We start from the raw sequence: 23,962 nt of genomic DNA, 5'->3' as shown, positions 1-23,962 counted from the left end.
TTATCTTAAATTAACATTATTTTCAGACACCCTTAAAAGAGTCATGTGAAGGACGGTGCTGCAGCAGAACACAAACGCTTGGGAGTCCCACATTCCTAGAATTCATTTCAGCTTGAAACCAGGACAAACATGCATGCAAGCAAAAGATTTGAAGAGGAAAAGTTCTTTGAAATAGGACAGGGTCGAATTTCGTCTTACGCTGAGTACAGCACAGAACGGCGCCAAACGGTTGTCGATGTCTTTTCGTACGAGGTAGCTAATGTACGACATGTCTGTGAGTGTGTTTAATTGCTGATGTTCACTGCTGTGGGGGGCTTTTATCGGGGCTTTGTCGATCTGGCTCTTGTGAGTTCTGTCCACCGAGCAGCTGTTCGTTCACCTCCTCCATAACATCATCGTCCGACACCAACACAAGTTCCACCGGTCCCAGGGGCAAGTATGGCCCGGTTAAGGGCAGTGGTTCGTCATCCTGGTCCTCCTGGTCCACCGAGTGTTGTTGTAGCGGTTCTTCTGAAATCTGATGGGACTGCTCTTGGTTTGATTCCTTTGAAAGATTCACGTCATCTGTTTCTTCCGATTGTGTGGTGGCATTCGATGGGGCAGATTCTGGGGCAGCCGAGCCAGCGTACCGGGAGTGTAACATGTCTAGCTTAGTAGTCAAGCTGGACCCTCTGCGTACCGTTTGGTTCATTTGTCGCAGAAGTCGCTGGTTTTCGCCCTCGAGTCGCTCAAGACGTTCGGCCCGTGCCGACGTGTACTCACGTTCTTTGTCCGTTAAACAGGACAAATCGACGGAAGGGACTGGAGCAACTTCTTCTACCGTGCGACCGGTCCTACCGCCCGAACTGCCCGGCACTGGCGAAGCCGAATCTGCCTGCCGTGCGATGAAACCACTGTGAATCTCATCAATCTGCGCCGCTATCTCCGTCCCTCGGTTGACCGTTTTCGAGAGTCTATTGCGGAACTCGCGTGCCTCACGTTCGAGCCGTTCGAGTCGCTCGGCACGTCTCTGAAGATATTTCTCCTCGTCCTCGCTCAGCACACCGGAAGGAGTCGTATTCTTATCGTTGTTTTCAGAATCGACCACCCGGGGCCGCTCGGAACCCTCGGTCGATGTCGTCGGTGTAGGTGATGCATATCGGTCCAGCCGGGAGTTCAGCTCAGCCATACGCAACAAACGTGCCTCCCGCTTCCGTTGGAACTGCTCCTCGCTCGATAGTGCCTGCTCGGACTCGGCCGTACTCGTCGACGCGGCGTCACGTCCGTCCACAGCCAAACATCCCAGCTCCTCCTCGCTCAGCTCACTTGCACTTTCGTTCTCACTGTACTCGCCCTCGGCATCATCATTTCCCGTGCCCGTACGCTCGTGATCCTCGCCGCCATCGTCATCGCCGTCCTCCTCGTCGTCCTCACCATCATCCGCCTCATCGTCCTCGGTGAGATTCATCAACCGCAGGAACATTTCCTGTGCCGTTTCGGGCGCATCCTTACGCTTTTTCTTTCCCTTCTTCCCTGGCGCACCCGCCTTTCCACGCTTCTTTCGCAACGCCACCACCGGAAGCCCGTCCGCATCGGCTACCGCGTCTTCCTCGTCCGGAAAAAGTGGCAAATCTTCGATCTTTTCATTACAGAACCGATTGGCACGTTCCACGTTTTCCAACGACTTCATATCGGACTCGCTGCGAGCCTTGTGCATCGCCGTGGCGGCCAGCACCAGCTGGTAAATGTTCGTTAGTGAGCTACTGAGGAATCGCTGGTCCAACCGGCGCCCCGTCAGTTCTCCACCCAACCCTTCCCGTCGCCTTCTGCCGTCCTCCTGTACGATCGAAAATTGCGACTTCTGACGGTGTCCGACGGTGTTGCTGTCGTCATCTTCGTCCGACGGCTGCTCGTCACTGTAGCCGCTCTCGCCCGAATTGTTCAACGAGTCCTGCTTCCGCCGGGCGGCAAAGTCCGCCTTCAGCGACCTCCACTGGTCCTCGGACTCGATGTTCTTCTGCCGGGCGGCGGACCACTTCAGCCGGCAGTACTCGAGCTCCTCCTTCAGTTCGCTCAACAGGCGACGCTTCTGCTGGAGGTGGTAGCGCAATATTTGCTCCTGAGTGTGCAGCTGACGATGCTGGCGCTGTGGGTGGTGCAAACGTGGCAGCGGGATGAAAAAGAAAACACTTTAATTTCTTAAACTGTCAGTAACGTAAGGCAGAATCTGCCGAAAAGAGAGATTCGTGTAAAAGACTGTTCTGGAATGTTCGTTTAACCCTTGAAGTTACCAGTTTGAAAGGAGTGCTCAAAATTTAGATGATTTATTGAATATATTGCCTCTACGATAGAAATTTTGTTCTAATTATTAATACTCTCCTAATTATAGGTTTATTGGGTTGCTTAATTTAAAAAAATAAGTTTAAATTTCAATTAAGCACGAAGTTAATGCGCATTTCATTAGATTAATTTTTATTTTATGATAAGTATTGCAATATTTTATAGTAATTCGAAAAAAATTTAGCACATTAAAAGTTAAACGAAAAACGAAGAACTGTATAGTGAGCAACATACTGCTTTTCAAACCAATTTAAAACAAAATGCTTTATAGAAACAGAAAAAAGGTAGTAAGAAAACACAATCTCGAAGTCAATCTAAACTAAGCTTTAAAGCCTACCCACAACCATTCCAACGTCACCAAACAATTCCATTTTAACCCAAGGTTGTCAAAAAGTCTCCCAAATCACGGAAATGACACACGGCGCACAAAGCAGACGGCCGGCTTACCTGCATTTTTCCCACCAGATGCCAGGTCTTCGTCAGCTCCAAGCTCACTGCACTGAGGCGCTTCTCCTGCGTGTCGAGCCGGCGCTCGAGGTGCGAGTTCAGGGTCCGCAGCCGGTTCGTTTCCTTCTTCAGCGACTTCTTCTCCAGGATCAGGTCCTTCAGCTTGATGTACGTTTTGCTCACGCTAACGACCGTTTTCGGGCCTCTGCTGGTTTGCACCGACTTGAGACACTCCTCGCTTTCACCGCCTTCCTACAAATCAAAGAGAAACGGAGGTGAAATTTGAGCAACCTCATCGTTAACGTCGTCCCCGTCATGGAGTCGCCTTTTAACGTCACCGCTTTCTGTAGCGGAGAGCTTATCAGAGACGACAGTTCCCAGAATTCTGGCTAACTAACTTCTTAAACCTCAGCCCCATTCCGCCCACTCCCTACGCCCTCCATCACTCACCACAAATGGGACCGGTTGGGCCCGTTCCTGGTGATTCACCAGCTCAATCAGCACACGCCACACCTTCGGCAGCTTGTCAGCAATCTCCTCCGGTGAAGCTTTCTGCACTTCGGTAAACTCGTCCTCCTCTCCGCTGGCCTCTTCCCCCGCTTCCTCGCCGTTTCCTTTGCCCGTGGTCTCCCGAGACTCTTCGGCCTCGGATTCGTTCGCTTCGTCCACTTCCGCGACGAGATCGTACAGGGCTCGTGGCAGGAAGGCGCCCGTGTCCAGCGTTTCCGCCTCCTCCTTGGTCATCTCGATCAGTAGCGCTCGGTTTTCTTCCAGCACCGCCGCCAGTTTATCGATGTTGATGTCTCCCGCGGTTGGTTTGCGGCTCATGCCGAGCAGGAACTTCGAAATAAACTGATTGACGACACCCATCTCCAGCTGCAGCTGGCGCGTTTCGGCCTGCGAATGGGACAGCTTCTCCTGCGTTTGCTCCTGCTCGGCCCGCAGTCGACTCAGGTCGGTTTGCAAGCTTTCTACGAGTGATTCCAGATTTTTATTCCTACCGAGCCAACAAAGAGCGCACATTAACGACGATAAAGTCACGATTGAAAGCAAATGTGTGTGGAAAGCAATTTCTCAAAAAATCTCGAGCAACGGAAAATATATGCCCGCTATTCAATTAGCAGCACCGCTTGGCGGATGGAAACTTGGCCCGTTCCGTAGACAAAAATATCTCACCAGAAAGGCACACGCGGCGCAATAATATTTATGTGCGTCGTTGACCGCAAAGTCTGCACTGCAACGGGCCCCCGTGAGACATTGTGTCGGCCGGATCGGACCATTTCCTTATTTATCTTCCCTCGGACGTATTCTGTACTCACTTTTCCTGCTCGGTTGCCAGCTCGCCCTTCTTCAGATCCAACTGGCGGAGTAAATTGTCGCGCTCCATCCTCGAAACTCGTTCGCGCTCCTCGTAGAGGTCTCTTAGGTTGCGAATGTTTGTCAGCTGTCGATCATACTCCCGACGCAGATCGTCGGACATAATCTGCACCTCGCGCTCCTGTAGTGTGTCTTCGATCTGGCGTAGTTTTCCCTTCAACTGAAATGTGGAAAACCAGAGCACAGGGGACAATCAGACGCGAGACGTACGACACCGCCGTGAGTCACGGTAGGTTAAAAGTTGTTGTTGACGTGAGCGTTGTTTAGCGGTTGTATTTTCTTTTTTTTTGCCGACCATTTGTTTCGTCGAGGATATTCTAGGAGGTTTATTGTGAAATTGAGATAGCTCATCGTCCAGATTGAGCTCATTTCCATCGCCTTTGATTGTGAATCATCCAATTAAATAGGTTGAAGGGTACACTCACACGCTCAGCAAGTAGTGGCTCGGTAGAAAACTATTACAGTCCGTTTGAACTGCCCTTTTTACAGCAATGATTTCTAGGAAATATTGAAAACGTTTCGAATATGTTTTGTTTCTTCCTACAACTGGTATTCGTGAGTGTGCATTTAAATCCATATTGCAAACTTGATAAACCAAACAATAAAGATAATTGGCATTTAAACTCAACATGATATTCCGATTAAATGTTGTTAAGACAATTTAAAGTGACTTAAATACCATATTATTGCCACTTAAGCCTACATGTATGAACGTAGGATGAACGTAGCTTAAACCATAAAATTTAAACGAATCCGCTGAAATGCGGTATTTGAACACAAGTATTTCAAAAAGGTAATTGCTTTTACCAACAAAGTCGTATTTAGAAGACCACAGAAAAAACAATAGCTTAATTCAGTTGCTCTTTTTTGGTATGTGCAAGACTTTGAGTGGTTTAAAAATTTCAGCAAAAGTTGTTCCGGTGAATAAATTGAATTGAAATAAATTAACCTTGATTTAAATAATGTTAGCTAGAAAACATCATACCAATAATAAGGTGTTTAAGAGGAAACATTAGAAATTGAAATGACAAAAGGAAACAGCAATAAGCTCGATACGTTTCATTTTCTTGATTTCATGGTTCTTATTAAGTGTTTTTTCTTCTCAAAACTAGTTCAACATTGTTAATTAGTTTGAATAACTTTACCTGAATGTACTATTCATCAATTTAGTTTTACTTTACATTTTACAAACTTCAGTAAGGTATGGTGCTTCTTCATATCATATGCAAAATGAATGTGAATTAAATTGAGTAATCTTTGGGCCAAGATAGTATAAAAAGGTATTGGTAAAATCGTTTGCATTTCAGGAACGGTAGGCATTTTTAAACATGAAATAAAACTGTTTCAGGTAATTCGGATAGCTGACAAAATATTGTATGATCATTCCCCACATTCTTTGTTCGTGTACAGGCGTATTTCCGTATCTCAATTGGCTACCATTTCAATACTCTGTTTCTTTTTCTTAATTCTCCCAGCGATGCAGCTTCCAGTAAAGTTCACGCTATCCACACATCGATTGTCCACTTCCATCTATGGAACGCCAGTAAGGTCAAGCGTGCGTCCGCTCATTCTCGTACCGTACGTACGCGCAAACTTCCCACCAAGAGATCATTGCGTCCATAGATCGCGACCGGCTGGTTCCGCATCATAAACGAATGCCGTTGACGCGCGGACCGCCGACGACCAGACACGGCGACCTTCACATTGGTCGGTCTGCACGTGTGTTTCGTACAAGTTCAACACCTGATCTCACATGCGCCCGTCGTCTGGTTGATCCAAAAGGTTGTTCCTTCCCGTTGGATCGGGCCCAAATCGCAGCACCAATTAGTACGAACAGCGGCGACGGCCAAAACATCACTCGCAAATCACTCGCCACAAGCTCACACCGGGACCACGAGATGCGCTTACCTGCTCGACCTGATCTTCCCGAATGGCGATGATCTCCTTGCCGGCCTTGATGACGTCCTTGAGCGTGCGCACCTGATTCCGCAGCTGCCCAACGTCCGTCTGCAGCGATAGTACCTCCGCCTGGGCGATCTGCAGCTGGAACTGCGACTCGGCCAGTTCCGCTTTCAGCGCCCGAATGCTGCCGCTCTGTCGCGTGCTCTCCTCGAGCGATTCGTCCTGCAGCGCGTGAAGCTGCGTCCGTAACTGACCGAGCTCACGGCGTAGCTCCAACGCGTCACCGGTCGCGCGCTGCAGCTCGAGCTGTGACTCAGCCAGTTCTTTCTTCAGCGCCAAACGCTCGTCGTGTGCACGGTCCGCGCCATCGGTGGCGATGGTGTGCGTGTGTTCGTCGTCGCGATCGCGATCCACCACATTTGCCGCGCGATCTTCGCTTTGTTCGCGGGCCGATGATCTCCGATCGGACGACTCGCCCTTCGCCTCCAGCTCACCGTTCGCTCCGTCATCACCAACGAACTCCGTCATCAATGCGGCTGCTCCCTCATCTGCCTCCGGGCGACCGTCGTTGGATGACAGTTGGTTCAACGAACTGCACTTGCCCAGCTGTTGCTCCTGCTGCTGGACGTACTTGATGAGCGCCCGGTTGCGGCCCTTCTCCTCCGCCAAGGCCGCCCGCAGGTATTCCAGCTCGTGGCGCACGTTTGACAGTTTCGCCTGGTGCACCTCGCGCTTTAGCTGCAGCTCCTGGCGAAATGTGGCCAACTCCGCCGTCATCTTCCGGGCACGACACTGTGCCATCCCATCGTCATCGGTGTCTGCCTCCTCGGCGTCGCCATCATCGACGCCATCTTTCAACCCCACGCACGCGACATTTTCCACACCCACTTCATCCGATCGTCGATCCTCGACGTCGGCGTCTGTTTCTTTTCCACCACCCTCTTCCACTGTGGGAAGTGCTGTGGACACTTTTTCCTCCACCACCTGCAGCACCGTCTGCGGTTGCTCCCCGACGGTGCCGGAGTGGGTTCCTCCAGCGGAACTGTTTTCCCGGCCAACGCTGGCCGACTGTATGCCTCCCATTTATTTTGTGTTCACCACGTTAACTGTAACAACGGCACACAAAGAAGGCAAAAAACGAGCACACACTACAACACACACACACACACACACAACCTAGAAGTAACGAAAAATAAGAATGAAGAAAAACGAACGCTTGTACGAATTTTCCCCGTGACACTTGACGCTGGGGTTTTTCTTCAGACGTCCCTTTACCCGGGACGTTCGTACAACGGAGCAAAATAAAACGTGTCTCACGCGCGGTTGACAATTAATTCGGTTTCCGTGTCACAGGAAGGAGAAAAAACACATTGTGACGGCAAAAACATCCTCCCGGGATTTATTTCCCTCAAACACAACAAGCGCAATTTCTGATGCGAAATTATCAAATGGAAAACACGGCCTTTAACGTGCGTTGAAAAGAAGCACAATTCCCTTTGGATTATATCAAACAAACGCAACAGAAATCATTCGCGAAGGAAAATCGGTCTCGGAGCGGAAAAGCGATTGCGATGCCAACCGACCAGAAGGGAAAACGCTCTACACTACGAACCGAACGTCTTTTCGAGTGGCAGCGATCGTTGAGACTGATCTATTTTTGGCAGACCCAACGGTGCAGTTGACCGGCGGACACCGTCTCCCGTGCGCTGTCCGAAGCATTTTGCGCCCAATTTTCCACCCCCGTTGTGGTCTCCCCTCGGTCCATGTGTCCGTGAAAAAACACATTGGGCGTGCGCGCTCGGATAAGATCGTGCCGTGTGCGGTTGCGCAATTTCTCGCTTCCTATGACTTTTTTATGCCTTTTTCGTCCTATTTTTTATTGGGTATAGTTTTGTTCCTTTTTTGAAAATCCGAAGAAGAGGCAACAGTTCGGTCGTCTAAGAACGGAAGAAGATTCCCTCCCTGCTTCGTCATTACAACACTGATTTTATCTATTTTTATAATAAAATACAAATCCGGCACCAAATCGTGCGGCGGTAGACTAAATATGAGAAATCTCAAGTGGACCAAGCTCGCGTAATCCGATCCTCGCAGTTGTTGCGTTCGAAAGGCTGCAGGGGGGATACTCGGCGAAAATCTGTTGATGATCGTTTTTAGAGAGACGTACAGACGGTTCTCCTTCTCTGTTTAGAGAGCGTTTACATAGAGATGCCGAAGAAGCGCTCGACGAAAATTAATAGGAAACTAATTAAAACGCCGCAAGGCAAATATTTCGCTACATAACCACCGATGGCGGTTGGGGGATGTAAATACTTTTTTTCAAACAACCTTGATACACTGCGCAACCACGTGCATTTTCCATGCGCAAGCGAATGTTTCAATGATCTCGTTGTGAAAAAAACTGAGATACTGAAGAGAGTCAAGGAAAGGGAAAACTTGCATTTTCTTTGCTTCGGCAGTTGCACGGTTTGAATGGAGCTATTCTCCGTTCTCTGGAGGCTTGAGGAAAATGCATTTTCTCAGTGATTAAAATGGGTCATAAATCTCTTCTTTCAAGTGGGAATAATGTATTGAAGGAATATTTCTTCATTTTGAAATTAGTGCCATGACCTGTTATTGGTTTATCGGCACCGCCATCCATCAATCTATCAATAAATTCATTTTATATTTTCATGTCTTCGGTTTGTTTAAACTTATTTCTATTCGTTTCATCAAAAGGCGACACAAACATTCTGCCTATAACTTATCTGTAAGCAAGAGCTAACCAAAATTCTTATATTTTCAAGTCAATATCTACAATAGTTTCCACAAACATGTTGCCTTCTCAATACTGCACCACAAACCATGGTTTACGCTTTCTGGTTCGATTTCATTCCGTTCCAAAATCAGATGGAAAGTGTTGACCAACTAATTTGTTCGAACGTTCGTCTCCGAACCGACTCGCCGCAAGCCGTTGTCCGATCGCGTCCGAGAAGAGAATTCATTCAATCTTGGTGTTTGCCTTTCGTTATGTTACCGCCCATAAATTGTACCGGCCACTCTCGCCTGCGTGTGCTGGACTTCCAGCACCAACCGAAGGCAGCATGCTGCCATCCACGAGCTGCCGACGTTGGATGAGGTGGAAAATTCGTGGAAGTAAATACAACCTCCGAAGCAAATGGTGCACAAGATGGAGGTCGAAATCCATTTGCGTTCTTTATTAGAAATTCTTCTTCCGTCGACACCACCGCTCGAGCAACTGTTTGTCAAACGAAGGCAGACACCTGGACCGATAGCACGACGATGCTGGCAACCTACACCGAAAACCCTGGACCGAGGCTGAAAGATGCCAGATAAATATTCAAATAAATTTCTCTCATCACCATCATCACCGTCATTTCCCCGGAGCTTCTCGGGGGCGTCGGTTCTTCTCACCGGTCTTACGGTCGTCAACCGGTCCATCTTGCGATGTCGCCGAGATTGAGGGAGGCTTCCGTCAATAACCATCGGCAACGGCTTCCTTTAGCACCCGGTTCGGGTTGGGATGCAAAACTCCAGAACCGATTTATCAACTCTCGCTTCGGTCGCCTTCGAATCTTAATCCAATTGAATCTGTGCGAGAAAAAGTCCAGCAAGCTGCTTGGAAAAACCGTGGACGATCTTCGTACGTTGGGAAAGTATTGCACTGTAATTTAATTTGCAAATTTAAATGAGATCAACAACAGTCTACTATTTCGAAACCGTTTGCAAGTTTAATCAAAGCGAATATTGGAAATTTTTGGGTACAAAGCCGTTTCAATGTTTATTGAAGTTTCGAGGAATTAAACGAATTTAGAAAATCAATAAATGGTTTAACTTTTGAAGTTTCTTAACATTTGCAAAAATAATTAAACCAAATTTTGATCATTCAAAACAAAAAATAATTGGACAATCAATTTACAATGAATATTTGAATTCTGAATGTGTCGAATAAAATTTTATGAAATTTATTGAATAACCCAAGTCGGTACAGTTCGTAAAATATTTAATGTGACTTGTGCTATCACTTACAAAACAGTAGATAAAATTCAATTTGAAACCCCATTTTCACTGAAACTCTACAACCATTTGTATTCAAGTAGTTTAAGTTAAGCGTTCACGCGATACTAGATTTTATTACGCCAAATATCATCCGGCGATCGAAATTTGGTAATTTGTGCCAATCCGTGCTCGTCAAAACTTACCTAATACCCACTTTCCGCTGCTAATCACGATTATGTCTTCGGGTTAGGTAGTTTGTTGCCCGGTCCTGCAGTAAGACACTTTTGCCGGTTTCAGAGGGAAAAGTTTCTCTACGTAAAATCTCACGTTCGACCGGCTTAAACGTAACCAGGGCAAAAGAGTGTTTACAGAAATAATTAACATACGAATCGAATAAAGCTTCCCGCTCGTAGCACTTTTCCCGATTTTTCGTAGTCGGCGCCCTAGCGTGTACACTATCCTTTGTGACAATGGTTCTTGTATCTCGACGTGGAAAAGGGCCAACTTTGTGCTCCATTTCAACCCGAGGTCAGCGGTACGGGGAAACACAATAATCCCAATCAGGCACACTTGAGACCCGACTGCTAACTTTGTCATCGGTAGAAAAAAGAGAATCGGATCCCCTTTCGATGCACCTGGACCTCCATTTCGTCGTGTTTTGGAAGTTGAAATCACTAAATCGAGGATATTCAATAAATTGTTGAATCCTTGGGTGAATAAAACCCTTTCTTGGTCCATCAATTTGAGAAGATTGATGTTTTCGGTTGAAAACTTTCGAAAGGTAAATCTAAATTCGAGAGTGGAATGAACGAAGGAGGGTAGAATTTCACGAAATAGATAGTTATACCACAGTTAGATATCAGAAGCAGACTGTAAGTATTTGTTTTCACTTGTAAGAGTCTGGGACTCTTTTGAAGTAATTCTTTCATTCGTCAGTTATTCGTCTCAGGAGCTGTTTGGATAAATATAACCCTTACGTGGACATGTGCAGAATCGGTTCAATTAAACCTGCTTAAATTATTCACGTTTATGATAAAACTAATTTTCTTACAGTAAAAAGTGCTATGTATACATGATTTGCGATTTATTTTACAGTACTTCTAGTACTCCAGAACTTTTACCACTCCAAAAGGAAGTGATGAAAAAGTTCAAGTGGTGGAGCGAAAGCATGAAACCATCCCCTAGAAGTACCCGGTTCTATGAAATACTCTGCCCGGGAATTTTTTTTTTCCTCTGCGGAGGAAAAGAATTCCAGGTTAATCATTCTTTTTCCCAAGAGAAATTCATAATCGCCGCTCCGTTGAGAAAAAGTTCAAGTTCATGGTGCTCCAGTTAAGTCCGGTACCATCGACTATTGCTGACCGTCTTGCTTTTATTTTGCCAAAAATGATGCACAGTAATATCGTCGGTTAGGATTGTTCCTACAAACTTTTCCCGCAGTGTCCACCTCTCATTTGCATTCGTGGCCGTGCGAATGGTGCGGTAGAAATGAAATTCTATCGCATCCTGGCCATTCCCAAAGAATGCCGTTAAAATGGCAACAGCAGTGGAAAGGCCGGGATCAAAAAAGCCACGAGCTCAATCGTTCGGAAGACCAAACCTTCTTCCCACACATTGCGTCTTTTACATCTACTTTTTATATCGTCCAAGATGCGAAGAATGTTCTGCAACCGGTTTTCGACGTAGGTGTTACCCGAAGTCTGTGGGAAAAGTTTTCCAGCCAGTAAAACACGACCAAAATTACGAAACGCTGTGAGCTATTCCCACACTTTCAGGTTCTCACTCTCACTCGTGCGCTTTAGTGTGGGAAACTTTTTCGAAAACTGTTGAAAGAAAAAAAGGCAACCAAACCGGGGAAACAGTGAACGAGTGAAATTCGGGCTAAGTAGTGTATATTAAATGGCACTTTTACCAGCGCCAATCGTGTGCCAGACAAAGTAGTTTGCATAGATCTTCGACGAAGCAGTTTGTAAACTCATCGAAAATATTATGGGGAGCTTTTCTGCAAGTTTTTGTTAATGGGAATGCGAACGAGTTAATGAATAAAGAAGTTTGAGTTTAAGAGATTGCAATTCTAAAGATATTACAATTCGAAAGAAGAACACAAAACCGAATTGTTTAATCCTTTTAGAAATGCTGTGTACCAAACTATGCTAAAACATAAAATAAAAACTCATATCGAATCACAGATAAATTTAAAATGAATAAAAACTGCGGTTTGTTTGACGATATTTTATTTCATAACTAGTTTATTTCCGACTAGTTCATTAGCATGTAAACATTCTTCCAATATGTTTGTTCCACCGCCGAACTCATTCGTCTTGGCCACCTGACGCAACGCATTTGCAAACTAATCATTCCGAAGCGAAACTTCCCGCACGGGAAACTTCGCTCTCCTGCGAGTGCTCTCCGGTGACTGCTTCCATCCGGCTCCTTTCCGGCTCGAACTTAATCATACAGATAAATTCGAATTAATTAAAACTTTTCCACATACGTACGCAAGTACTCCACGTAAGTTACGCAATAGGAGGTGCATAATGAGGTCGTTCTACCGTACTTTCAATTCAAGGCAAATTTGCAGCCTCTTACCCGATCGGAAAACGCCAGCCCAACCCGGGGCCCTCAACGTGCCAGAAGATAAATAAGTCTCGAGGAAAATAAACGTAACAGAACCACCACAACTTTCCATTGCGTCAAGTACGAAACGAACGGTAGCAACTTGCTCGTAACTTGTTGGCTCACCTAAGCCATCTTAGTCACGGCTTTCACCACACGCGGCCCACCTCGGCGTTTACCGCAGTGTCAACAAATCTTCCGAGTGGCCCCGTAGAGCCTTCGCTACCTCCGGCAGGCACAAAGGAAACTTCTTAATAACCCCATACACGTGTACAAATAAATAAAGACAGCTGAAAATTATGTGCGAATGAAAAGAGCACCCATACCGACCATGAGAATCTTGGCCCAAATTGAGGAGCCCGAACACCTGAACGAGATAAGCAGGTGGAGCGTGCCGCCTCCGGGAAGGGTTTTTCGCGGAACGAACATCGTTAACACGGGAGTCAAAACGGAAAAGGCAACTGTTCGGATGATAAATTGGATAAGTTTGAATACGTACGCTTCGCACATGCAAAACTTTTACCCAAACTGTATTTGACGTAGGGAAAATTTTCCCTCAAAGAGAGGGAGAGAGAACTGGCAGAAGAGTTTTGAAGCCAGCAAAAATGGTGTATTGCATGTGTATTGATATTTCATAATTAGACACGTTAAATGCCAATTAGCATGACTTTCTATGAAACGTATTTCACTGTGCTGTGCAAAAAGTTATCTGAATTTCATTTGAAATTGGTTTATAGCAGTTTATTAATTTGTTTTTGAATATTAGAAAAAACATCATCAACGTATCGCATTAAGATCAATTTTCCCGTCATTTAAAAAACATATTTTTTATCGGCTTCGGGTTCATTTCATAATTGCCATGCCAGGTATATTTGCAACAACACCCCACTTAAATCCCGTATTTTATAGAGCACGATGTAGTTTGTTGCAGCCAAACTTTAATCATTCCCACGAACCAATTCTACGAGCGACGAAACACTATGGTCATTTATCTGCATAAATTACCTCTATTATGTACCACTCAAGCAATGTCCATTTCGTGCCCCATTTCTACCTTCAATAGAACGCTGTTTGCCGGCTGCCATTTTACCGTACGCCATTTTACTAATAAGCATTGGAGCCCCGTAGGAGCAGAAACATGGAGCACCAAATTCTGCCGGTGCTGGTAATTGAGATGATAAATTTACCACCTCCGCTGGCCAGCGTTTCCGCTCGAGCAGAGCGCATCCGTTTGAAAGCGCGGAAACTGTGACCAACATGTTTGTCACACCCGCCCCGTGATGACGCTTGGTGTTAGTTATAGTTGCACCATACCTGCATACAACTTGGAGAACATTTCCTTTTCAATTATGTACTCGCTGGTTTCTGCTTGCAATATGCGGAAAGTGTTTACGTACTTACGAGATTCCGTTGAATCGTGTTGAACATGGCGAGAGTAGTACAAGGATTTGATCTACGTCGCTGCTTTCCCTTCTTATCTTTTCACATCCAATCTATTTCGTTTGCCTCTTGGTCCATCTTTCTGTCCTCCGTAAGGGGCTGGATTATAATCTAATTCTATTCTATGCGACACGACCAGGCATTCATACTCGATTGCAAAGAATAAAATTTCCATTAAATGAAAGTGTAATTCGCGCATGGAAAGATTTTCTAATGAAAGCTTTCACTGATAGCTATAACCTTTTGTATCACGATAGCAGTACTGATGAAGTTGTGACTAAGGATAGCATCAGAGTGTAAAAGTTATGTACTGCAACGATATTTTACTCGTACAGGCCGTAATAATTTCACCACTAATAAATCAAATGCATTTGTAAAGTCGCTACTTCACCGCGTATCTAATTATTGCAATTCTGGATTATTTCTGCATAGAACACACAGTGTTTGTGTGTTTAACGTGTAAATTTCTAACCTACTCCACATCCACAAACCAATATTTTGAAAACCACGAGGATTCAAAAAGGATAAAAACCTAACCCCCTATATTGCATTGAAAATGGAGGCGCCCAGTACTTTACATCAACACATTTCTACACTGGATGCTGCGAGTTTTTCGTAGATGATACAGGCTGCCCTTTGTGTCATCAAGATTATTAAAGTAGGTCATAGTGTCTCCCATTATGATTTTTATTATAAGAGATGCATACTTTCAGCTTGCGACCGCCAATACTGCGATCTGCCCTCAATAGATACGAAAGAACCGAACATTTTCAAGCGTTTTGAAGAAATTGTATTGAATTAAGCAGACATTAGCGGAAAAAAATTTCCATCACCTTTTAAAGTTAATGACAATAAATCAACTATGCAGTTTGAATTACACAAAGCCGCTACCAAATACTCTAAATTTGCTAGCTGACCAAAACTCGAAACCTGAATTTGAGTTAAGCAAAGCGAATATTAAATCACGCTATTCACTATGGCCATAAATCTAATTTACTAGCCAGTGATTTATTTACCAGAGGGACCAACGAGCAGTCAACTGATTCACTAACTGGCTTGCATACTGACAAAATGCCCTTGGTATGCTGCACGACTTCTCATTGTGGTATACCGAGGATTGCGAGCTACTACGATGACGGACATTCGTTCCACGGACTACCTGGTGCCTCCTTTCGACATACCAGAGATCAGCCAAGAACAAGTTCGCGATGGATGTGGCCGGTGAATTATTTCACAGTTTATGAATATCTAACGCCCTCGTCGCGCCTTGTCACCACGCTGTCATGGGCACGCTATTTGAACGACCAGCTCGCTCGTCAATATACAGCGCATCCATCCTCATACATCGGACTCTCGATAGCTTCCGGCTGGCCTGGGTTAGCTTTCGCTGATTCTGATGAACCACTACTGAACTACTTCTTGCACCAGTCCCACTCTCAAGTGAGCCAAGTGGGGGGAATGGGACTGTGGTTGCCGAAAATCAGCGTTCATTGCAGTCTTTGACGCGACCGTGTTGTGCATCGGTGGGCTTTATTCCGAAGCGCACGGTGCATTATTTATTATTCATCGGGTTGTCAGAATTGCAGATGCGCTCCATTATACGGGTTTGTGGTGGAAATCGAAGTGAAGTGGGCACACGAGTGGACATCGCTTACGGCAGGAGGACTCGAGAACTTGACACTACCGGATAGCCTCCCCCAGCTTGGTTCGGAGGTCAAATAGTGACGATCCAGCTAGGACCAGTAATTCTGCACCTAATTATAAATTTCCCCGTGCCGCTTTCTAGAGCGGCGGGTTTGCTATCAACAACTTCAATATTCGCTTCATGCCTGACTTGCATGATTGCCGCCACTAAGCATAAGCCGGATTTAAATGGAGGCAAATGGAATGGACACTTTGTCAAGCGTTCCCTACCTTAAAGATTTAACCGTTGGCTGGAATGTCTTTCCGATTAGTATAAATTTGCTTTCGTTCGGTTACGCTTTAAATTGAAGACTGATAGAGCAACAACAATTAGATCATTATATTAAAAAATCATTCTAAATGTATAGCTTCAATCTACAACACTGCGGAACCCAGCTATCCATTTATCTAAGCATCCATGTGTTTAGGGGTTCTTCTATAGCCTCCCTTGCATATCAAGCTATCTCCACACGTTTGAATAGAACATGAACAATCAAATTTAATACAAACTAACATAATTAAATAACTCATTTAATTAGTAAACGTATAACACACTCCATGGCGATTGTATATCCAAGATTCGAACCGTCTGAAGTATCCGTTTGAACAACTAATGAATCGATCATGAACATTCAACGAGCATGGTTCGTTTTTCAAACATAACTTTCATCGCGTTTGGTATTTAAAAATCACGAAAACAAAAATCGAACAATTTGTAGTCTAACTTTGGAGACCGAAGATTAAAATTTGAAACCAGTTAATAACTGCAACCGATTTCACTAAAATCTAACATTCGTGCATGTTTGATGTTACGAGACATTTTTTTCTGGAAAGCGTGATGCCGTGACTATCACGGATGACATAATGTATTGGAAGCTAGATTACAGAGACAGCTAAGCAACCTGGTACTGTGTGTCCATTTTGAAGTATATTACAATATATATCTAATGTATATGAGACAAAATTCTCTAAGTCGATGAACCATGAGAGCTGTTTTATTCACTAGTTCAAGTTTGAATTACCCACCACTAGCTCTATATTTTCGCCGCTCCGTTTTGGGGCGAAAACAAGGCTGCTCCCAAGGTTGGTTTATGTGGAGCGATTTGGCAAGTAAACATAGCGCCATCTTGGAATTTATCTTACCCAAAACAAACATTCGTAATGAACGTTTGAACTCAATTCTGTAACAAAAAACAGCTAAACCAAGATGTGAAACATATGATTCCTGTATCAGAAAATCGATTTTATTGGAACTTTAAAGCAAACACCCATCTGTGTATCTACAGCACCCGGCAATTCTAACCTCGAAATTGGGTCATTTTGGTCATCAATACCAACAAGGTAAAGAGACATGAAAAGCTGTGACGATCCAACCTCTAGTAATCTTTGTCTAGATCGACTCGTTATGTGACTAATTCGACTCAAATCATTGTGTGTCGATTCAAACAGTTTAGGATCAAGTCAGAATCGAATCAAATCGAGTCCCAAAAAAATCAAATCTGATTCGAATCGAATCTTCTTCTTCTTCGATTTTGCGAGCTAGATTATATCGTCCTGTGACAGGTCACCCATTCACATTCAGAGGCTTACTTGCTCTTTGCCAGTAGCTTTGACAGTAGAGTCATATCGCTAAATCCTAATCGAATCAAATCTTTATAATCCGTCAAATGAGATCCAAATCTTTTGAATCTGTCAGATGGGATTCGAATCCTTAGAATCTGTCAAATGGGATTCGAATCTTTAGAATCCGTCTAGGGATCGATTCTTTGAATCTTCCGAATCCCGATTCTGCCAACACTAGTCGGTATGTCAAAGTGACAAACGGTCAAGCGCAGAGTGGCATACACAAACAACAGAGCATCTACGAAAGCAAAATTGAAATTAATATTAATCATAAATTTAGAACCAATTCTTTACAGTGCGTTTATCCAGTGTGTCTAGTGACGAAATTGCATTTCGAACTGATAAAGTGAAGTGTTGCTTGATTGTACAAACTACCTTCTTCCACCAATCTTTGATTCGAGATTAACGCGTAGAACGTTTTACAGGAACGAGCATCGCGTTGGCTTAGATAGTTCCTAGGCCGAGAACTTAATTCCCGGCACCTTGTTTTTTTTTTAATTTCCACCGAAAAATGGCCAGTTCATCAAGGTTTGTCTCTGGCAAACGCGCATCAACAACTTCTTTCGACAATGCGTAATGGATGTTTTGGTTTGTTTTCTATCCATCTGCAGGGACAACCATCTAAACAAAGTATGTTGCTACTCGCACCCGGAAGCACCGTTGATAGAGGATTATCGAGCGGGGGACATGATATGCTCAGAGTGTGGCCTAGTTGTCGGTGACCGCGTCATCGATGTGGGTTCCGAGTGGCGAACCTTCAGCAACGAAAAGGCGGGTGTCGATCCGTCCCGTGTTGGTGGTCCTGAGAATCCCCTCCTGAGCGGTGGTGACCTGTCCACCATGATTGGTCCCGGCACCGGTCCGGCTTCGTTCGATGCGTTCGGAAGTAGGTTACGATGTGGTTTTTGAACTCTGGACCAATATCTAACCATGTCTACCTTCGTTGCATTATTTCAGCTGCAAAATATCAGAACCGCCGTACTATGAGCAGCTCCGATAGGGCTTTGATTGCCGCTTTCAAGGAAATCAGTACGATGGCGGACAGAATCAACTTGCCGAAAACGATAACCGATCGCGCCAACAATCTGTTCAAGCAGGTGCACGATGGTAAAAATCTGAAAGGCAGATCGAACGACGCCAAGGCTTCCGCTTGTCTGTACATCGCCTGCCGCCAGGAGGGCGTACCGCGAACGTTCAAAGAGATCTGTGCTGTCAGCAAGATCAGTAAAAAGGAAATCGGCCGCTGCTTCAAACTCACACTCAAGGCACTCGCTACCTCTGTCGATCTCATCACAACCGCTGACTTTATGTCTCGGTTCTGTGCGAATCTGGGTATGTTTTTAAACCTCGGAGCTGTCCGTTTCCCTTATATTCTTATGTTAATTATCCTTCGGATCCATCGATTCAGACCTCCCGAACGTGGTGCAGCGTGCCGCAACGCACATTGCGCGTAAGGCGGTCGAAATGGACATCGTACCTGGAAGGTCACCGATCTCGGTAGCGGCTGCTGCAATCTACATGGCCTCGCAAGCGTCGGATAACAAGAAAACTCACAAGGAAATTGGTGACATTGCCGGTGTGGCTGACGTAACGATTCGCCAGTCTTACCGGTTGATGTACCCGCACGCCGCCGAACTGTTTCCGGAGGATTTCAATTTCTTCACACCGATCGAACAATTGCCGCCGGTGTAGAATTCTTTGATGTTCGGAGATTTAGCAGACGCGTCGCGTACAACAGACAAATCCTTACAGTCGTACACATTCGTACACTTATAGCTACTGCGGAGCTATACCAAAGGCTAGGGCTTGTTTATATTATTCAAAAATGTTGAATTCGGGATAATTGGACAAATCAGCACCCGTTGTACGTATTCCCTTCAACCGATAGATAGATCCCGAGAAAATTTGTTTCGTTCAACAAACATGGCGCGGAACGTTTCAACGCCATTTATTCGGGTACGAAAGTTATCAAAAAACAGATTCGAGAACAGTGACTCTTATTCGGTATATATTTTTTATCATGTTTTTTTTTTGTTTTTTAATGAAACGAAAGGGTACTTCAAAGTGTTCCCTTTATTTGATCTATAGTACATCGTCCCTTTTTTCCTCCCCACTACAAATTCTACCAACGGGAGTACAAACTTTTCCACAGATGATTGAATTATTTAATAAAGTAAGGTATATATGTGCTGAACGAACGTGAATCTTTAAGCCAAGCGTAGCGGAATGGTCTACAGAATCCAGCATGGCGGGTGTTGTTCGAAATGCTAAACTATTCTTGTGAATATTTATTCGTTACGAGCCCGAATAAGAGAGTGTCGCAAGTGGCCACAATCGAGCAATATCCATGGGCCGATGTAAACGCTACCCAAAGCGGGGGTCACTTGACGAAGGGATGTATTATTTTTCACGTTCAATTATATATCTTTGTAAGAACTATTTACTTAGTTGAAGGTTTACTTTTTAATTTGCGTCACGTTAGCTCAACACGTTGGACGTAATATGGATGGAAATGGATCAGTACATACAAGCAAAAACACACATTTATGCACATCACCGCGATGAGGATTAGTGGTTAGAAAGTGCATACGTTGAACTGATTTATAAGGTCTAAAAAATATAAAATTCATGAAAACACTCGACTTTGGCCTTGTTTATTTCGAATAAGAGCATAGACCAATGACTGTAAAATAAAAATCTGTTTAATCTAAGTTTCTTAGGCTAAGACGAGAGTGACTGTATAGGCGTTAACGGTAAGTTCATGTAGCATCTATCCCAGAGTCGGTCGTTATTGTTTTTACCACCTTTGCACATTTTTTTTTGAAAAATCAAATCTAGTTAACATACGTTTTGTTTCCTTTAGTACCCCGAATCTGTGTTAAGTCTAAACTAAATCCTCATCGGAGTAGTCCTGATTCGATGCATGCCAGTTTTCACTCAGTACGAATCAGATTTGTTAACCAAGTTGGATCGCTTAAACATGGCCACAAAGAAACTGTTAGTAATTTGAAAGGGCCTATTGCTAATGTGGTGATATTGGTTTCAGTGTAACAGATTTAATACGTTTTTCGATTTCTCTTTCATTCAAAGTTACCGTCCCGAACCGTTATGCTGCGTATATCACCCGCTGGCGCAATTGCTAGATGATCATCACACCGGTGATATGATATGTCCCGAATGTGGACTGGTAGTTTGTGAGCGTGCCATAGATCCATCTTGCGAGTGGCGCACGTTCTCCAATGAACCGACCAAGGTGAATCCTTCGCGCATCGGTGGAATGCAGGATACACTTGCCCAGGATAGCAACCTATCGACTGTCGTCGGTTCCGGAACAGGTATGTTGGAATCACTAAACAGGAGTAAAGTATCGGGTCAGATGGTGACGGTGATGAAATACAACTTGTTTGTCACTTCAGAATACGACTATAAATGCACCTTCAAAATGGATGCCACGGCGCGCTCTCTAATGACGGGTTTCGACGAAATCATAACGATGTCTGAGCGAATCAATGCTACGCAGTCAACCATACATCGAGCAAAGCTAATATTCAAGCAGGTGCACCAGGGGGACAGTTTGAAGTACCGCGCGATCGGGGCCAAAGCAGCGGCCTGTCTGTACGTTGCCTGCCGGCAGGACGGTGTCCCGCGTTCGTTCAAAGAGATCTGCGCCGTCACCGCTGTCAGCAAGAAGGAGATCGGACGATGCTTCAAGATCATCATCAAGACGCTGACTTCGTCGATGGAAATGATTACCTCGGAAGATTTTATGTCGCGGTTTTGTTCGAATCTCGGCAAGTAGCACAATTTAGTCACCATTGATCCATTAAATTTGACCCAATTTGATATTTTTGTAGGGCTCTCAGGGGAAGATCAAAAAGTGGCAATCCATATTGCCCAGCAGGCTAGTACACTGGCCATCGTGGAAGGCAGATCACCGATCTCTGTGGCAGCTGCAGCAATCTACATGGTCTCACAAGCGTCGAACAGCAAGAAAACCTACGAGGAAATTGGTAGCATTGCCGGCGTATCTGAGTTGACAATCCGGCAGTGCTATAAGCTGATGTATCCGCACGCCCGTGAACTGTTCCCGCCAGATTTCGCCAACGTGGTTCCTATCGACCAGCTGCCTTCTGAGTAAGGAAAGTTTTATTTATCTGTAACTTAACGTCCGGGTTTCATATAAATAGTGGAAAAATAATGGGCCTGTTCGTAATCGATCCGAACCTTTCTTTCATACTTCCTCAAACTCGATGGTGGTGGCCATTTTCTTTTTCTGAAATAAATGTTCAAGTCGATTGGGCATCAAATGCTTGCTTATTTGCTTTATGCGCTGTTGAGCTGTAAAACCCACCTTCTGTAAATTAAGCCAGTTGTAGTTTCAGTTTTCAATTCAGTAGTTAGTAAATCAGTTTCGGTAATAGTTTACCATAGGTTTGATATAAGTTTCCTTCAAAGTACAGTTAGTTTTAAATAATTTATTTTCGTACATTGGGTTTCCGATATTTTTTCCGGTTTTATATAGTTGAAAAATTAAAGAGCATTTTGTACAACATATCTTGACAAGTACTTCGTTTCCACACTAATATAATACTTTTCAGTTACACACTCACATCCTCCTCTCCGCTTTCCAGTAAGCCATCGTCCAGTCAAACACCCCGTGTGTTGCCCATTGCCCCACGCAGTCCATATCGTCCCGAAGCGGACAACATATTTAGTGGTTTTTAATTTTGTCAATACCAAATGTAATGCAGTGTTTATTTTCGCAGGAAGCAGTACGATGTCTCCATTCTTTTTTCTGCTGTATGTGAGTGTTTGTCCTCTGTTCTCTTCTATGGTATCTTTCATATATATTATCGCCTCTTCCGATATAAAGATTAAGCAATCACTTACTAAAAATTATTATCAAACAATTGTAAGAGTTTGCGCTCCTTCAGAAGCTCATTGTCCGGTACCAATGCTTTAGGATGCTGCTAAACTCTCGGACTCAAGATATCATTTGCGTTACGTTGGAGTTAGATTAGGTAATTTCTTTTACACTTTGGTTCCTACGTCAGGGATTTGTGCGTGGGATTCCAAATCCGTGCGATCTATAGGGCTATGCGATAGGGTGTACTATATGTTAGGAAAATGGGAATAAGTGATATATTGTCCAACAGATGATGATGATGGTATACCCTCCGAGATTCCTTATCTTTCGTGGTTTTGGCTGCCATCATTCGTAGTGGTATCTTACATAGCGAAACGGGGATAGCCCGTTCGATGACTCGTTTCTACGCTAACTTTTGAAATGCATAATACCTATGCCCTGAATAGAAAATGTTCAGTTGAGGGAATTATTATTAAGTTTCGTGCTTGCTGTTTTTTTTTTAAATACTCAATGTCTCAAAGTGATCTCTATGTATTACTGATACATTTCATTCAAATTCTTTAGTTCTACCTGAGATTAACTCAAAATAATGTTTCCAAATCTTGCTGCTGTGCATTTTACCATTCGAACACTTTGTCCAGGTGAACGAATATTCTAATGGGATTGATATATTTCGATGGTTTTATAAACCGGTTCCTTGCAGGTAAAATAATGTGGTGACGTTTTATCCTCGTTCATATTGCTTGCTTGAGAAAACGGAAACTTTACTTTATGGTCTTCGGCACTGTAGGAGGAAGTGGTTTACGGAGAGTATATTTCCTACTCGCTAATAATCTTTCCTATGGTCATTCGTTTGATTTCGCTCGTATTGCTGCAGATGTGACCTCCTTCTTTGACCAGCGTTTTCGGCCTATTATAACCTTGGTGTATTGCTGACAGATTTGTTATATGCTAAAATAATCAGGTATTATTAGGGATTACCGGACATTGAGTAGGTGCTTTTTGAAAAGGTTTTCAGAACCAACCAAAACTCTATCTACTATGCGCTTCTTCCGTATGCAATACGAATATGGGACTTTTTTCCTTTTTCAAAATTCTCAAATGCTAATTTTTTCCCAATCAAATTCGGAAAATGAATGTCCGAATAGTGCGTCATGCATACGTCTTTTGGTATTTTTTGTTCAATATGTGTATATTAATCGCGTTTTGGTATATTTTGACTAGATTTCCCCACTACACTACGGGGCGTCGTTCTTATCTTTGTAGGCTTTTCGGAAAACTTCTGCTTCAGCCTTTTTTGCTCCGTATTATAATATTTCAAATCTAAGTTTAGTATCTCTCTGCTGCTACATGCTGATCGTTGCTTTTATCGGCAGTTATTTTGTTCTATTGTGTGTTGCTTTAAATCGCATTTATCGGTGCTTCTGTGTTCTCTATCAAAAATTTCTCTCCAAAAAACGTATGCTGTCAGCCCGAGGGCTTATGTTTGCAAAAACCAATCTTCTCCCGTTACAGCATCTCCTATAGTTTTATTTTTCAACAATTGTGTTGTTGAAATAGAATCGGTTTTCTTTTAAATACCTTTTCGTTCATCTTCCTTTTCGTAATTCATAAGTTGTGGGTTATTATTGTTTGATCCTTTGATGTTTCCCGTTTTCAAAACCATTCTGCAAATATTCTCTATCCATT

General features: G+C 44.1%; 3 protein-coding genes across 4 annotated transcripts; 2 read left to right on the top strand and 1 right to left on the bottom strand.

The window, feature by feature from the left end:
- Window positions 1-298: 298 nt before the first annotated feature.
- LOC131293258 (uncharacterized) lies at window positions 299-7,128 on the bottom strand. The gene is made up of 5 exons (XM_058321338.1): window positions 6,052-7,128; window positions 4,086-4,303; window positions 3,217-3,763; window positions 2,767-3,018; window positions 299-2,125 (listed from the first exon to the last, which is right to left on the bottom strand). Exons 1-5 carry the CDS (start codon window positions 7,126-7,128, stop codon window positions 299-301), a joined length of 3,921 nt encoding a protein of 1,306 aa, XP_058177321.1.
- A 10,789-nt stretch (window positions 7,129-17,917) lies between these two features.
- On the top strand, window positions 17,918-19,261 carry LOC131289640 (transcription initiation factor IIB). Of its 2 annotated transcripts, none has more exons than XM_058318940.1 (4): window positions 17,918-17,934; window positions 18,018-18,292; window positions 18,364-18,738; window positions 18,815-19,261. In XM_058318940.1, the coding sequence occupies exons 1-4, from the start codon at window positions 17,918-17,920 to the stop codon at window positions 19,096-19,098; spliced, it is 951 nt and encodes a 316-aa protein (XP_058174923.1). In that variant the 3' UTR covers window positions 19,099-19,261. The 2 variants fall into 2 exon arrangements, with proteins under 2 accessions (XP_058174923.1, XP_058174931.1); XM_058318948.1 differs by having other exon boundaries at window positions 17,918-17,939; window positions 18,026-18,292.
- A 1,125-nt stretch (window positions 19,262-20,386) lies between these two features.
- LOC131293257 (transcription initiation factor IIB-like) lies at window positions 20,387-21,544 on the top strand. The gene is made up of 4 exons (XM_058321337.1): window positions 20,387-20,403; window positions 20,497-20,741; window positions 20,823-21,197; window positions 21,261-21,544. Exons 1-4 carry the CDS (start codon window positions 20,387-20,389, stop codon window positions 21,542-21,544), a joined length of 921 nt encoding a protein of 306 aa, XP_058177320.1.
- The last annotated feature ends 2,418 nt before the right edge of the window (window positions 21,545-23,962 follow it).

The sequence above is a fragment of the Anopheles ziemanni genome, chromosome 2 (genome assembly GCF_943734765.1).
Source record: "Anopheles ziemanni chromosome 2, idAnoZiCoDA_A2_x.2, whole genome shotgun sequence".
In the NCBI taxonomy this organism is placed as follows: Eukaryota; Metazoa; Arthropoda; class Insecta; order Diptera; family Culicidae; genus Anopheles; species Anopheles ziemanni.
Note: the sequence above shows the minus strand (reverse complement) of the source record. Positions and strands in the feature narration are given on the sequence as shown.